Source organism: Heterodontus francisci, chromosome 17, assembly GCF_036365525.1.
Source record: "Heterodontus francisci isolate sHetFra1 chromosome 17, sHetFra1.hap1, whole genome shotgun sequence".
Taxonomy (NCBI): domain Eukaryota; kingdom Metazoa; phylum Chordata; class Chondrichthyes; order Heterodontiformes; family Heterodontidae; genus Heterodontus; species Heterodontus francisci.
In genome coordinates this window covers 61,219,116-61,233,838 of record NC_090387.1, presented here as the reverse complement: position 1 = coordinate 61,233,838, position 14,723 = coordinate 61,219,116, and the positions used below count along the sequence as shown (strand labels likewise).

The 14,723-nt window shown below is 43.5% G+C and overlaps 1 protein-coding gene across 4 annotated transcripts in view; it reads left to right on the top strand.

Moving 5' to 3' along the window:
- The window catches only part of esrp2 (epithelial splicing regulatory protein 2), a 41,604-nt gene that overhangs the window by 8,925 nt on the left and 17,956 nt on the right, over window positions 1–14,723 (top strand). For all 4 annotated transcript variants that reach the window (XM_068049498.1, XM_068049497.1, XM_068049500.1 and 1 more), the window contains 4 exons: window positions 6,511–6,625; window positions 12,642–12,740; window positions 12,823–12,877; window positions 13,434–13,544. In XM_068049498.1, the coding sequence (XP_067905599.1) occupies window positions 6,511–6,625; window positions 12,642–12,740; window positions 12,823–12,877; window positions 13,434–13,544 (380 nt within the window). The remainder of the gene's footprint in view (window positions 1–6,510; window positions 6,626–12,641; window positions 12,741–12,822; window positions 12,878–13,433; window positions 13,545–14,723) is intronic.

The following is a 14,723-nucleotide window of genomic DNA, read 5'->3' as shown; positions in this document are numbered from 1 at the left end:
TCCCCTGCAATTTGCACACTATGAATTGGAAATATATCACTGTTCTTTTGTCTGTGGGTCAAAATCCTGGAAATCCCACCTCAACGGCCCTGTGTAGGTGTACCTACGCCACAAGGACTGCAATGTTTCTCTAACCTGGTCCACCATCATTAAAGGGGCACTTGGGGATGGGCTATAAATGCTGGCCTTGCCAGTGATGTCACATCCCATGAATGAATTAAAAAAAAATCTATGTTCCTCATAGAATTGTTAATTTTAATTATTCAAAATCTTTATAAAATGTTGGTTCCGCCTCAGTTAAGTGTTTGTTTCATTCTGGGCACCATACTTTAGGAAGGATGTCGAGGCCTTCAAGAGGTTGCAGAAGAGATTTACTAGAATGACACCAAGTTACGTGGAGAGACTGAAAATACTGGGGTTGTTCTCCTTGCAGCAGAGATGTTTCAGAGGAAGATTGGATAAAGGTGTTCAAAATTATGGAACAGTTTCAATAGAGTAAATAAAGGGAAACTGCAATATTTGCACAGGAAAGATGATTAGAACTGAGAATTTCAGAGTGGGACTTGACAATGTTCCTTTCTGGAAGTGTAATGCCAGTGGGTAGTATTACTGAATTACAGGAACCGAATAGGTCAAATTACACTTTTTTTTATTTGTTTTGGGATCAAATTCTGATTCAGTCCATTTATAAATTAGTTGCTTGACCATTGGGAGGAGATCCAGTTAATTCTATTCATGAGGTACAATACTATCCGTGATGCATAATCTGATAGTTACTTGATCGGCATAATGCACTTGCAGTGTTTGGTGTTACAATGTAAATATGTGGCAAGTTTGTTTTTTTTATTCATTCATGGGATGTCGGCGACGCTGGTTAGGCCAGCATTTATTGCCCATCCCTAATTGCCCTTGAGAAAGTGGTGGTGAGCTGCTGCCTTGAACCACTGCAGTCCATGTGAGGTAGATACACCCACAGTGTTAGGAAGGGAGTTCCAGGATTTTGACCCAGCGACAGTGAAGGAACAGCGATATAGTTCCAAGTCAGGATGGTGTGTGACTTGGACGGAACTTGCAGGTGGTGATCCCATGTATCTGCTGGCCTTGTCCTTCGAGGTGGTAGAAGTCACGGGTTTGGAAGGTGCTGTCTAAGGAGCCTTGGTGCATTGCTGCAGTGCATCTTGTAGATGGTACACACTGTTGCCACTGTGCGTCGGTGGTGGAGGGAGAATTGTTAGTGGATGGTGTGCCAATCAAGCAGGCTGCTTTGTCCTGGATGGTGTCGAGCTTCTTGAGTGTTGGAGCTGCACTCATCCAGGCAAGTGGAGAGTATTCCATCACACTCCTGACTTGTGCCTTTGTAGATGGTGGACAGGCTTTGGGGAGCCAGGAGGTGAGTGACTCGTTGCAGGATTCCTAGCCTCTGACCTGCTCCTGTAGCCACGGTATTTATATGGCTACTCCAGTTCAGTTTCTGTTCAATGGTAGCCCCTAGGATGTTGATAGGGGATTCAGCGATGATAATGCCGTTGAATGTCAAGGGGAGATGGTTAGATTCTCTCGTTGGCGATGTCATTGCCTGGCACTTGTATGGCGCAAATGCTACTTGCCACTTGTCAGCCCAAGCCTGGATATCATCCAGGTCTTGCTGCATTTTTACCCGGACTGCTTCAGTATGTGAGGAGTCGGGAATGGTGCTGAACCTTGTGCAATCATCGGCAAACATCCCCACTTCTGACCTTATGATTGAAGGAAGGCCATTGATGAAGCAGCTGAAGATGGTTGGGCCTAGGACACTACCCTGAGGAACTCCTGCAGTGATGTCCTGGAGCTCAGATGATTGACCTCCAACAACCACAGCCATCTTGCTTTGCGCTAGGTATGACTCCAGCCAGCAGAGTGTTTTCCCCCTGATTCCCATTGACTCCAGTTTTGCTGGGGCTCCTTGATGCCATACTCTGTGAAATGCTGCTTGATGTCAAGGGCAGTCACTCTCACCTCATCTCTTGAGTTCAGCTCTTTTGTCCATGTTTGAACCAAAGCTGTAATGAAGTCCAGAGCTGAGTGGCCCTGGCGGAACCCAAACTGAGCATCACCTGAGCAGGTTATTGCTAAGTAAGTGCTGCTTGATAGCACTGTTGATGATGCTCTGCTGATTGAGAGCAGACTGATGGGTGGTAATTGGCCAGGTTGGACTTGTCCTGCTTTTTGTGTACAGGACATACCTGGGCAATTTTCCACATTGCAGGGTAAAAGCCAGTGCTGTAGCTGTACTGGAACAGCTTGGCTAGGGGTCAGGCAAGTTCTCGAGCACAGTTTTCAGTTCTATTGTTGGGGCCCAAAATCTTTGCAGTATCCAGTGCCTTCAGTCGTTTCTTTCACGTGGAGTGAATGAAATTGACTGATGTCTGGCATCTGCGATGCTGGGGACTTCAAGAGGAGGCTGAGATGGATCAACAACTCGGTAATTCTGGCTGAAGATTGTTGCAAATGCTTCAGCCTTGTCTTTTGCACTGATGTGATGGGCACCCCATCATTGAGGATGAGGATATTTGTGCAGCCTGTCAATTGTTTTAATTGTCCACCATCATTCATGACTGGATGTGGCAGGGCTGCAGAGCTTGGATCTGATCCATTGGTTGTGGGATTGCTTAGCTCTGTCTATCACCTGTTGCTTCCACTGTTTGGCATGTTTTAGTTTTTTTTTTTAGTTTGAGATACAGCACTGAAACAGGCCCTTCGGCCCACCGAGTCTATGCTGACCATCAACCACCCATTTATACTAATCCTACGCTAATTCCATATTCCTACCACATCCCCACCTGTCCTTATATTTCCCTACCAGCTACCTATACTAGGGGCAATTTATAATGGCCAATTAACCTATCAACCAGCAAGTCTTTGGCATGTGGGAGGAAACCGGAGCACCCGGAGGAAACCCACGCAGACACAGGGAGAACTTGCAAACTCCACAAAGGCAGTACCCAGAATTGAACCCAGGTCGCTGGAGCTGTGAGGCTGCGGTGCTAACCACAGCGCCACTGTGCTGCATGTAAGTAGTCCTGGGTTGTAGCTTCACTAAGTTGACACCTCATTCTGAGGTATGCCTGGTGCTGCTCCTGACATGCCCGCCTGCATTCTTCTTTGAACTAGGCTTGGTCCTTCGGCTTGATGGTCATGGTAGAGTGGGGGGATGTGTCAGGCCATGAGGTTATAGATTGTGGTTGAGTACAATTCAGCTGATGGCCCACAGTGCCTCATGAATGCCCAGTTTTACATTGCTAGATCTGTTCTAAACCTATCCCATTTAGCACGGAGGTAGTGCCACACAACACGATGGAGGGTATTCTCAATGTGAAGACGGGATTTCGTCTCCACAAGGACTGTGCGGTGGTCACTCCTACCAATACTGTCATGGACAGATGCATCTGTGGCAGGTAGATTGGTGAGGACGTGGTCAAGTACGTTTTACCCTCTTGGTTCTCTCATCACCCGCAGACCCAGTTTAGCAGCTGTGTCCTTTAGGGCTCGGTCAGTAGTGGTGCTACTGAGACACTCTTAGTGATGGACGTTGAAGTCCCCCACCCAGAGTACATTCTGTGTCCTTACTACCCTCAGTGCTTCCTCCAAGTGGTGCTCAACGTGAAGGAGTATTGATTCATCAGCTGAGGGGCAGGATCCGTAGATGGTAAGCAGCAGGAGGTTTCCTTGTCCATGTTTGACCTGATGCCATGAGACTTCATGGGGTCTGGAGTCTATGTTCAGACCACCCAGGGCAACTCCTTCCCAACTGTATACGACTGTGCCGCCACCTCTGCTGGGTCTGTCCTGCCAGTGGGACAGGACGTATCCGGGGATTGCGATGGCGGTGTCTGGGACATTGTCTGTCTGTAAGGTATGATTCCGTGAGTATGATTTATGTCGGGCTGTTTCTTGGCTCTTCAACTTTGGCACAAGTCCCCAGATGATCATATGGAGGACTTTCCAGGGTTGCCAGGGCTAGGTTTGTCATTTCTGGTGCCTAGGTGCCGTGTGGCTGTCCGGTTTCACTCCTTATTGACTTTGTAGCTTGCTATGCCATTTGAGAGCATTAAGGGTCAACCACATTGCTGTGGGTCTGGAGTCACTTGTAGGGTAGGGCAGACCAGGTAAGGACAGCAGATTTCCTCCCCTAAAGAACATTAGTGAACCAGATGGGTTTTTACGGCAATCAATTGGTTTCATGGCCATCATTTAGACTAGCTTTTAAATCCAGATTTATTAATTGAATTGAAATAATTGAATTCAAATTCCACCTTCTGCTGTGGTGGGATTTGAACCCATGCCCCCAGAGCAGTACCCTGGGTCTCTGAGTTACTAGTCCAGTGACAATACCACTAAGCCACCGCCTCTCCATGTTGCCTCTGTTTTGTGGTGAAACCTTCAATTTTCCACCATACCATATCCATCAATCTCTACTCTCGATCAGATTGTTGCTTGAATCTATATGTACTTTTCACTGGGAATTTGTAAGTCTATTATAAAACAACAGATGCCCCTCTGCATTGCTTTCATTGATCTCACCAAAGCCTTTGACCTCGTCAGCAGATGTGGTCTCTTCAGACTACTAGAAAAGATTGGATGCCCACCAAAGCTACTAAGTATCATCACCTCATTCCATGACAATATGAAAGGCACAATTCAACATGGTGGCTCCTCCTCAGAGCCCTTTCCTATCCTGAGTGGCGTGAAACAGGGCTGTGTTCTCGCACCCACACTTTTTGGGATTTTCTTCTCCCTGCTGCTTTCACATGCGTTCAAGTCCTCAGAAGAAGGAATTTTCCTCCACACAAGATCAGGGGGCAGGTTGTTCAACCTGCCTAAGAGCGAAGTCCAAAGTACGGAAAGTCCTCATCAGGGAACTCCTCTTTGCTGACGATGCTGCTTTAACATCTCACACTGAAGAGTGCCTGCAGAGTCTCATTGACAGGTTTGCGTCTGCCTGCAATGAATTTGGCCTAACCATCAGCCTCAAGAAAACGAACATCATGGGGCAGGACGTCAGAAATGCTCCATCCATCAATATTGGCGACCACGCTCTGGAAGTGGTTCAAGAGTTCACCTACCTAGGCTCAACTATCACCAGTAACCTGTCTCTGGATGCAGAAATCAACAAGCGCATGGGAAAGGCTTCCACTGCTATGTCCAGACTGGCCAAGAGAGAGTGTGGGAAAATGGCGCACTGACACACTGGGACTCTTGTGTTCCATATCAAGCCTGTGTCCTCAGTACCTTGCTGTATGGCAGTGAGGCCTGGACAATGTATGTCAGCCAAGAGCGACGTCTCAATTCATTCCATCTTCGCTGCCTCCGGAGAATACTTGGCATCAGGTGGCAGGACCGTATCTCCAACACAGAAGTCCTCGAGGCGGCCAACATCCCCAGCTTGTACACACTACTGAGTCAGTGGCGCTTGAGATGGCTTGGCCATGTGAGCCGCATGGAAGATGGCAAGATCCCCAAAGACACATTGTACAGTGAGCTCGCCACTGGTATCAGACCCACCAGCCGTCCATGTCTCCACTTTAAAGACGTCTGCAAACGCGACATGAAATCCTGTGACATTGATCACAAGTTGTGGGGCAAAAACAAGAAATGCTGGAATCACTCAGCAGGTCTGGCAGCATCTGTGGAAAGAGAAGCAGAGTTAACGTTTCTGTCAGTGACCCTTACAAGTTGTGGGAGTCAGTTGCCAGTGTTCGCCAGAGCTGGCGGGCAGCCATAAAGACGGGGCTAAAGTGTGGCGAGTCGAAGAGACTTAGCAGTTGGCAGGAGAAAAGACAGAAGCGCAAGGGGAGAGCCAACTGTGTAACAGCCGCGACAAACAAATTTCTCTGCAGCACCTGTGGAAGAGCCTGTCACTCTAGAATTGGCCTTTATAGCCACTCCAGGCGCCGCTTCACAAACCACTGACCACCCCCAGGCGCTTATCCATTGTCTCTCGAGATATGGAGGCCAAAGAAGATTATAATTTCATAAACTTGTCTAAAAATGGACCCAAGAAGAACAAAGGATATTGGTCATTAACTTCAAGTTGCAAGTTATAAAGTGAATTCTATCATCCATTCATTAAATCAATCTCTCCATTTGATTTATTCTTTAGTAATTTGTGTGTTTCATTTGGGTTTTTGTTGAAAAAGAAAATATCCAGGACCTTTTTGTATGGCTTAGCTCCTCACTGAACTAGTAAATGAGCTATAGAATTTTCACACATGACTTGCTGCAATCTTGCTCCCACCCCCCACCCAAGCAGAGTTGGTGTTCAGTGTAACTTTGTACTGATCTTGCAAGAAAACTATGGATCTGGTTTGAAAAATTCTGTCTTCTGTGCTGTTGCAATATTTTTCTATCTCTAAACAAGATCATTTCTTCGAGCATAAGGACTTCAAAATGGAAATATCAACTGTTCTTGGCCTTAAAATTTCATGCATTTTTGTGTAGCATGCTTAATTTGATTCTCCCTTATCTTTATAGAACTTGGTGCTGCCTGACTGTTTCTACTCGTTTTATGACCTGCAGAAGGAGTTTCACAAATGCTGTCCAAATGCAGCCTCCGTGAAAGAACTCTCTATCAGTTCCATGGCTGAATGTATCCTTCCCTCTGGTTAACATTTGTCTTGTGCTGAGCCACTTCAAGGAATGTAACTGACTTTCTGTAATTACAGCTCTGATCAGAGATCACTGATCTGGAAATAGATATACATTTACTGGGCTCCAATACAGCAATTACTTTTATACACCTTTTAACACAGTAAGGCATTGTTAAACAAAATTTGATACTGGGCCACGTGGAATGTTGGGGAAGATGGTAGTCTTGGTCAAAGAGGCAGTCTTAAAGGAGGAGAGGGAGGAAGTGAGGTTTAGGGAGGGAGTTCCATAGCTTAGGGGCTAGGCAGCTGAAGGCATAGCTGCTAATGGTGGTGCAATTAAAATCTGATGCTTGGGGACAGAATTGGAGTGCAGATATGAGGGTCATAGGGCTGGAGGAGATTACAAAGCTGGAGAGGGGTGAAGCCATGGAGAGAGATTAAAACAAATGAGAATTCTAAGCAAGGTGTTGCTTAACTGGGAGCCAAGTAAGTCAGCAAGTAGAGAGGTGAATGGGACTTGGTGCAAGTTAAGGCAGTAGAGTTTTGGATGACCTCAAGTTTATGGAGGGTAGAACATGGGAGGCCAACCAGGATTGTATTGAAATTGTCAAGACTAGAGGTAACAAAGGCATGGATGAGGGTTTCAGCAACAGGTGTGCTGAGGTAAGGGTGGGAAATGTTAAAGACGGAAATAGGTGATCTTATGGTGCAGATATATGGTTAGAAGCTCACCTTGACCAAATATGCTAAGATTGCAAATAGTCTGGTTCATCCTCAAGACAGTTGCCAGGGAGAGGGATGGAGTCTGTAGAAGAAGGACCTGAAGGAGTTAATGTTGGAGATGGTAAGAGCAGCCCCTCCCACAGTAATGATGTAACAGTCACATGGTATTGGCTTTGGGAGAAGAGTAGTGGCACAAAGGATGCTAGCTAGAGAAGCTTATGGACATTGTAAATCGAGATGTGTAAATAATTTATTAGTTGACCTTATCCAGACTCTAAGACTTTATCAATAATGCCCTAGCTATACTACAACAACACACATGGTGGCACCAGTTAAAGTTCTGAGAACATCTTGCCTCATGAAGTAGTGCCAAGAGAACAGATCTAGTCAGGGGACTGCAAGGAGCTGCAGAGCTGCTCCGTAGCTGAAGAAGACACGGACAGTTGATGATTCAGCCGTGCAGGCTCTCAGACTGCACCACAGTAGCATGGTGCTCTGCAATGAAACATCTAAGTCCAACAATCGGATTCTGAGTCCCAGTGCCAGGTTGCAGAATTTTAAAAGACATGGTTGGATAACGACGCACTGGGTTGGAAAAGTGAGGAGAGGTCGATCAGGCGAAACAGCGCCTCAGGTTAGGTGGAGTCGGCAGCCATTACTCAACCAGACTGCGGAGTGAGTGTGGGAACTCCCAGAAAGAGCGTGAACCCTTCCATTAAAGTCAAAACGATTTAAAAAGAAAGGGGAACACCAAAAAGAGCCTAGGAAAACAAAATGGATTCAAAATTTAGAATGCCTGAAAGCTTCCAAGATCAGGAAGGACCCAATCAGGTACAAAATTGGTCCTTTATGGAGCAAAAAGATTTCTATGATTTAGGATGGCTTCCCGGCTGCATACTAAATCAGAAGCCGAACAAGTAAATATCCTTTTATACTCTATGGGTTTAATTGCAGATGGTGATTGAGTCGAGGAATAAACGAAGCTGCTGATAAATTTTGAGGATGTGCTACAAGCCTTTGACAAATATTTCAATTTAAGCACTTACAAAATAAATAAATAAAATAATTCTGGCAAGAGAAAAATTTTACAAGTGAGTCCAGAAGGTAGGTGAATCAGTAGATTCTTTTATAAATGATTTGTACAGATTGGCTGCGGGACATGACCATGGAGAATTGAAGGCAGAACTGATGAGACTGAATTGTTGAAATAGCTGAGTCTTTATCAGATTTCACACAGTTGAAAGATAACCTTGCGCTCTAAGGCAATCCAAATCGTACGACAGGCAGAAGTGCGTAGACAAAATAACCGTTCTGCGGGCTGAAGAGAAGCCTTGAATTAGAAGTCATCCAATGGCTGCCTCTCCATCTTTTGCTTCAAGAACTGCACAATCTGTAGAGAAGCAAACAATCGGGTGAGAAGGTGTATGACGCCAGGAAACCGTGCCAGCATAGTGGAGCCAAAAAGAACCACCGAGGGGAGCAATGTACTGCTAGTATAGTGGAATGTTTCAACATGTAAAAAGACAGGCCATTATGGGAAAAATGTGCCAGAGCAAGACTTTGCTCAAAATCGCAAAGCACACAGAGCAGTGAATGAAGTGCATCAACTTCTAGCAGAAAAGGAACCAGGAGCTTTCCCAGGAGAAATTAATGACCCAAATCAAAGCATTTGGACAGCAGACATTTATGTAAATGGACATCTAATGAATTTCAAATTGGACACTGTTACTAGTGTCACAGTTCTGTCAGACCAAGAGCTGTGGTTGATGACATTGCCTACAACCAGCAGACAGCAGTTACATGGTCCGGGCAGGACCCCACTGAAAGTGAATGGTAAACTTCAAGCATCTCTCCAATATAGAGGGAGATGAATTATAGAAACCCTACATGTCTTGCAAAAGCAAGAAATTTCCCTCCGAAGCAGCAAAGCATGCTTAGAGCTGCATCTGATCAAGAAAATTGAGATCAAACAGTCGCTTTCCAGCAGACTATCTGAAACTTTTCTCAAGTCTTGAAGACTGAAGACAGAGTATATAATCACTTAAAGATAATGCCAGACCAGTATGTATTGTTGCACCCAGAAAGATACCACACCGCTCTTTGAAACAAGTTCAAGACCAGCTGGAACAGATGACCAGGATAGGAGTCGCTTCCCCTGTTACAAAGCCAACCGTGGTGTTCAGCTATAGTTCAGCCCCAAAACAAAATGGTACTCCTTCGTATCATCTGTGAACTTAATACAACTTAAAGCAGTGGTAACAAAACCGCTAAGACAACTTCTTAAAGAGCAAGCGTGGTGTCAGAGTTCAGATCAAGAACGAGCATTCTGGAAGATTTAAAATAATGCTCATATCACTGGACATCTTGGTACACTATAACCCTACACTACCAACAATAGCTGCAGACGCCTCCTCCACGGGGTTAGGGATGGTCCTTTTCCATGAGCAACCTGGAAAATAGACTAAGACCGGTATACTAAGTAACCAGCACTTTGTCCAAGACTGAGACAAGATATGTGGTAATTGAAAAGGAAGCACTTGTCACATGGGCATGTGAAGTTTTCTGATTACATTGTTGGATTGAGAGTAGTCATCAAGACAGACCATAAACCTTTGGTATCTTTTGGATGAAGAGGAGATTGCAAAAATGCCTCAAGAATCCAAAGATTTTGTTTGAGAACGTATACGCCCAGGAAATGATGTAAACGTCCGCTGATGCACTATTGACAATAGACCATCTGACACAAGATATGAATTTTGTGGACGGGATAGTTATATTTGCACAACAATGGCTGGCAAGCATACAAAAACTGCATGAAATTCATCACGCGCAAAAAAAAAAAAAAAAGTGCTGAATAATGTGTGCAATACTGCCTTATACAAGGGTGGCCACAAGAACGTCCTGATGGGAAGACTGAAAACTTTCTATGAATATAGAAAATACTTCACACATTGAATTTCCTTTTGTTTTGCTAATTTTATAATAGACTAATCTTTCCCAGTTCGCTTAGATCTGCTATCTACTTGAATGTACACATCAAGGCCATATGGGAATAATAAAGTGCAGAGCAAGGGTGCAATCATTGTGTGGTGGCCAGGAATATCCAAAGACATCGAAAATGTGATCCAGAACTGCCAGATCTGTGCAATACAAAGACTAGGACAGTGTGAACCTCTGATAACTACTCCCAATTTCTGACCAGACTGCGAGAACTTCTAGGTATGAATTTATTCATGTTCAATGGAAAGTCCTACATACTAAATCATCATTGATACCTTCACACTTCTATCCACCTTGAAGTATATATTCAACAGAAGCAGTTATGAGAGTTCTACAAGACATCTTTGCAACATGGTATCCTGGACTAAGTACTGTCAGACAATGAGCCACAGTTTGTGACGAGTGGGATTTCAGCATCTCAAGATCTCAAGCTCATCATGTTCTCTACTGTCAAATGGTGAAGTGGAAGGAGGTGCAAGAACCATAATATGCTTATTGAAGAATGAAGACCTTCCAACCTTTTCAATTTATTGATCAACACCATTGATATGTAGATAAATCACCTGCAGAGTTTCTGATGAGCAGGAAGATAACATAACTTCTTATATCACCTTAAAATAAATTGCTTTGAGGATTGCAAGGGACCAGGAAAGCTTTTCTAGAAGACAAAACTCAATTATAACAAAAGATTTTGTGCTAGAGCCTTACTGAAACTGAATGAAGGTCAACGAATATGGATGAGACCTAGAAAGGGAAGGTACTGTAATCCAGAGAGATGAAAACTACCAGAGATCATATGTGGTACATACAACTGAAGGGAACGTATGTAGAAATATTATCCCCATTCCCCAGAAGCAACAGTCATTCATTCATTTGGGGGGGAAAAAAACAGATGAAGAAACAGCACTGAGCAAACAGGATACTACAATCCTTAGGATTACCGACTTGGCTGCTTTTTACTAACGTACAAGGAAGACCACTGATCATCCCACTCACCTGGAACAAGATCAGGGAGAGTCGTGAAACCTTCTAATAGACCAAATCTGAAGTCACAGACATGGGGGAGGGGTGTGGGTAGGGGCGAAAGAGGAGAGAAAGGATAGTGGGTACATTCAAGAATGTATATATGTTAAAGAAAAGTATGGATAAAGATGTGAGGGATGGGGCGGGGAAGAGAGGAGCAGAGATGTAGTAAAGACCTGAAAGGGTTAATGTAGATTGAGTCACCCCTCCCATTGTAGTGATGTAATAGCCACATGGTAAGGGGCTTTGGGAGAAGAGAGTAGCAGCACAAACTATGTTGGCTAGGGAGTCTTGTGGAGAGTGTAAATAGATTTATTCGTTGACCTTCTCCAGACTCCAAGACTTTATCAATAATACCCTAGCTATGCTACAACTACAACAAATAACATGAGTCAGTGGCTTGTGAACAGAGTTTCTGGTGGGCACTGACACCAATGGCTTTGGTCTTCCCAATATTAAAAATTTCTACTCCAGTAATGGATGTTGGAAAAGAATTCTGACAATTTAGACAGTGGAGGGGTCGCAAGAGGTGGTCACAGAATTGTTACAGCACAGAAGGAGGCTATTCAGCCCATTGTCTGGAATGGTGATGTACAGCTGGGTGTCACCAGTGTATGTGGAAACTGACACTTTTCAGACGGATGCTTGATGGCTTGTGATGGGGCTTTCTATTGGCTTAATTTTAATTTTTTAAGTTATGAATTTATGAAGTCCCATATTTATGCACAAACCATAACCTCTGGAAGTTCCCCTCTGCATTATTTTCTAGTTGGATAACGCAAAGGAATGTGATGCATTAATAAAAACTGATTTACAGTGAGCCGCCATGATCTGCCATAGCTCAAATTCCCTTTTTCTGCCCCACACCACCCCCAACAAAAGGCGAATGGACCTTGTTTTCTGGTTTTGCATGCATACAGCAAAACCCTAGGGACATGATTATGAAGACTAGAACAATACAAAAAATAAAATCAATTTGCTAGTCAAAAGGCAAATAATTGGCATATGGATATTGGCGGTTCTAGTGTAATAGCTTGGGAATTTTATTTGGTCCATTGATCAAGAAATTGTATTCAACATCCTCTTCCTGTTTCTGCTCCATCTCTCCCAAAAAAAGCTCTAGTTTGACCAATATCTAGAAGTAGTATGTCTGTGCTGATGTAGTCTATTTCTCCCATTCTTGAATTGCAAGTAATGGATGAGTAAGATGCAACTTTATGGAAAGTGGAAAGGATTCTGTCAATTTAACTTCCTTAATGCTGTTTACAGATTTGGAATTAAGCCCAGCCAATACAGCCAACGAGTTTGGTGTATTCGAAGTTACCACCATGGGTGCAATTATTTTAAGTTTAATAAGTGAACCTTACAGTAAGTTGTTTGTCTCTTTTTATTCCGCATTCTAAGTCTTTCAATAGTGACTGGTGTATAGTTACTTCACTTTCTTTTTCAGACTATGGGTTCAAAAACTTTGAAACTGTCAAGTACAAATTTGAAACTGGTCCCTGGTAAGTGGTGCACTTATATATTATTCAGAAGGTATCATATTGCAGTCTAAGAATATTTAACTGAAAATAATACTTACAAATTGTGTGTGTCTGTGTAATAAAGTTTAGTAATTTGCCTCCAAAATAGAAGTACTGCCTACATCTAGAAAACCTGAGCAAGGGCAGCTTATTTTATTCTTGGTCCAGTTTTCCGCAGAGAACGCTGAATGGGTTCATATCTTTGATGTTGTACTTCACACTTTAGTTGTGAACAGATGTTGTGCAAACACTGGCCACTTCTGAGGGAAGGAAATTAGCTGGACTGCAAGTATCCCAATTGCTCGATTTGAGTGGCAGCAGTAGATGCCAGGGAACAGATGGTCTGAATGATGTGGGAAAAGACCCAAGAGAAGGAAAAAATGCCTTTTAAAGGAAAGTGATGCATGCTCCAATTTATCAAAGCCAGTTAGACCTAGACTTTCTGTAAGAGGAGACTAAATGTTTTGAATTGTTGCATAATGGTCATTTTTCAGTTAACAGTGATGGGTAGAAATTTATGTAAACTGTTCTTTTACAGTAGCAAGGCTGAAGGAGTAAATGGTGAAACTGTAATTAGGGCAAGAGGTCTACCATGGCAATCATCTGACCAAGATATTGCAAGATTTTTTAAAGGACTAAACATAGCAAAGTAAGTGTGCTTTAAAATAAGAACACAATCCTGTGAATGTGTTTCATAGCTTTAAGTTGAAATGAGTGCTTGGCTCAGCTTACCAGAGCTGTAATTGTCATAAAATACCTTTTAATGGAGTTAAAATCACCTTTTTGCAAACTGTTTACAACTTGGAATACTAGGGCTCGAAAGGGCTACCAAATATCTTGTATTCCAGTTATTTCCAAGATTGGTTGTAGTGCCTGGATGATGCTCTCTGGAGTTCCCTCTAAACCTCTCTGCCTCAAGTTTTTTTTTCTTAAAAACAAACCAACTTTTCATAACCCAACTACCCCTCTCGCCAAGTTTTCGGTAATCCTTTTCTAATCGCTCCCTAGCGTCTTGCTTTCTTTATCCCTGTCTAAAACACCTCAGGCTGCTGTTTATAATAAATGTATTGTACAAATGCTTGTTGGTGTCGAGCCACTTGTACTCTGACCCCAGCACTGCTGCTGTCAGTAATTGGAAGTATTTACTGTTGAGTTGCTGACTATCCTCTAAAGCCATTAGTGAGCGTCTTCCGAGGCAGCAGTGATATCAAGACTACTTTGCCTCCCCAATTGCCCTGTGATGCCTGCTGCTTGTTTCTGGATATGGGTGGGCTGAACCTGCCCCGACTAGTGGTGCAATTTTCTCGAGCTTGCAAGTACGATTCTTTTTAGCCATAGAAGGAATTGCTGACTGCCAGCCCTTCAAGATTCAGAAGACTTTCCAGGACAGGATAGCACAGATTTGTTGGCAAAATTAAAACCTATGGGCTGTGAGGTTACAAAATTGGCTAAGGGACAGAAAGCAGAGTAGTGGTGAACAGTTGTTTCTCAGACTGGAGGGAAGTATATAATGGTACTCTTGGGTCAGTATTGGGAGCACTGCTCTTTTTGATATAAATTAATGTCCTGGACTTGGGTATACAGGGCATAATTTCAAAATTTGCAGATGATACAAAACTGGAAAATGTAGGAAACTGAGGAGGATCGTAGCAGTCTTCAAGAGGACATTGATGGGCAGGCACAAACAGATGAAATTTTAATGCAGAGAAATGTGGAATGATGCAGGTTGGTAGGAAGAATGAGGAGAGGCAATATAAATTTGTTCCCTTTTTAAAGGTGGTGCAGGAACAGAGTTTATCTCTTATGTACACAAATCTTTATAACAGAA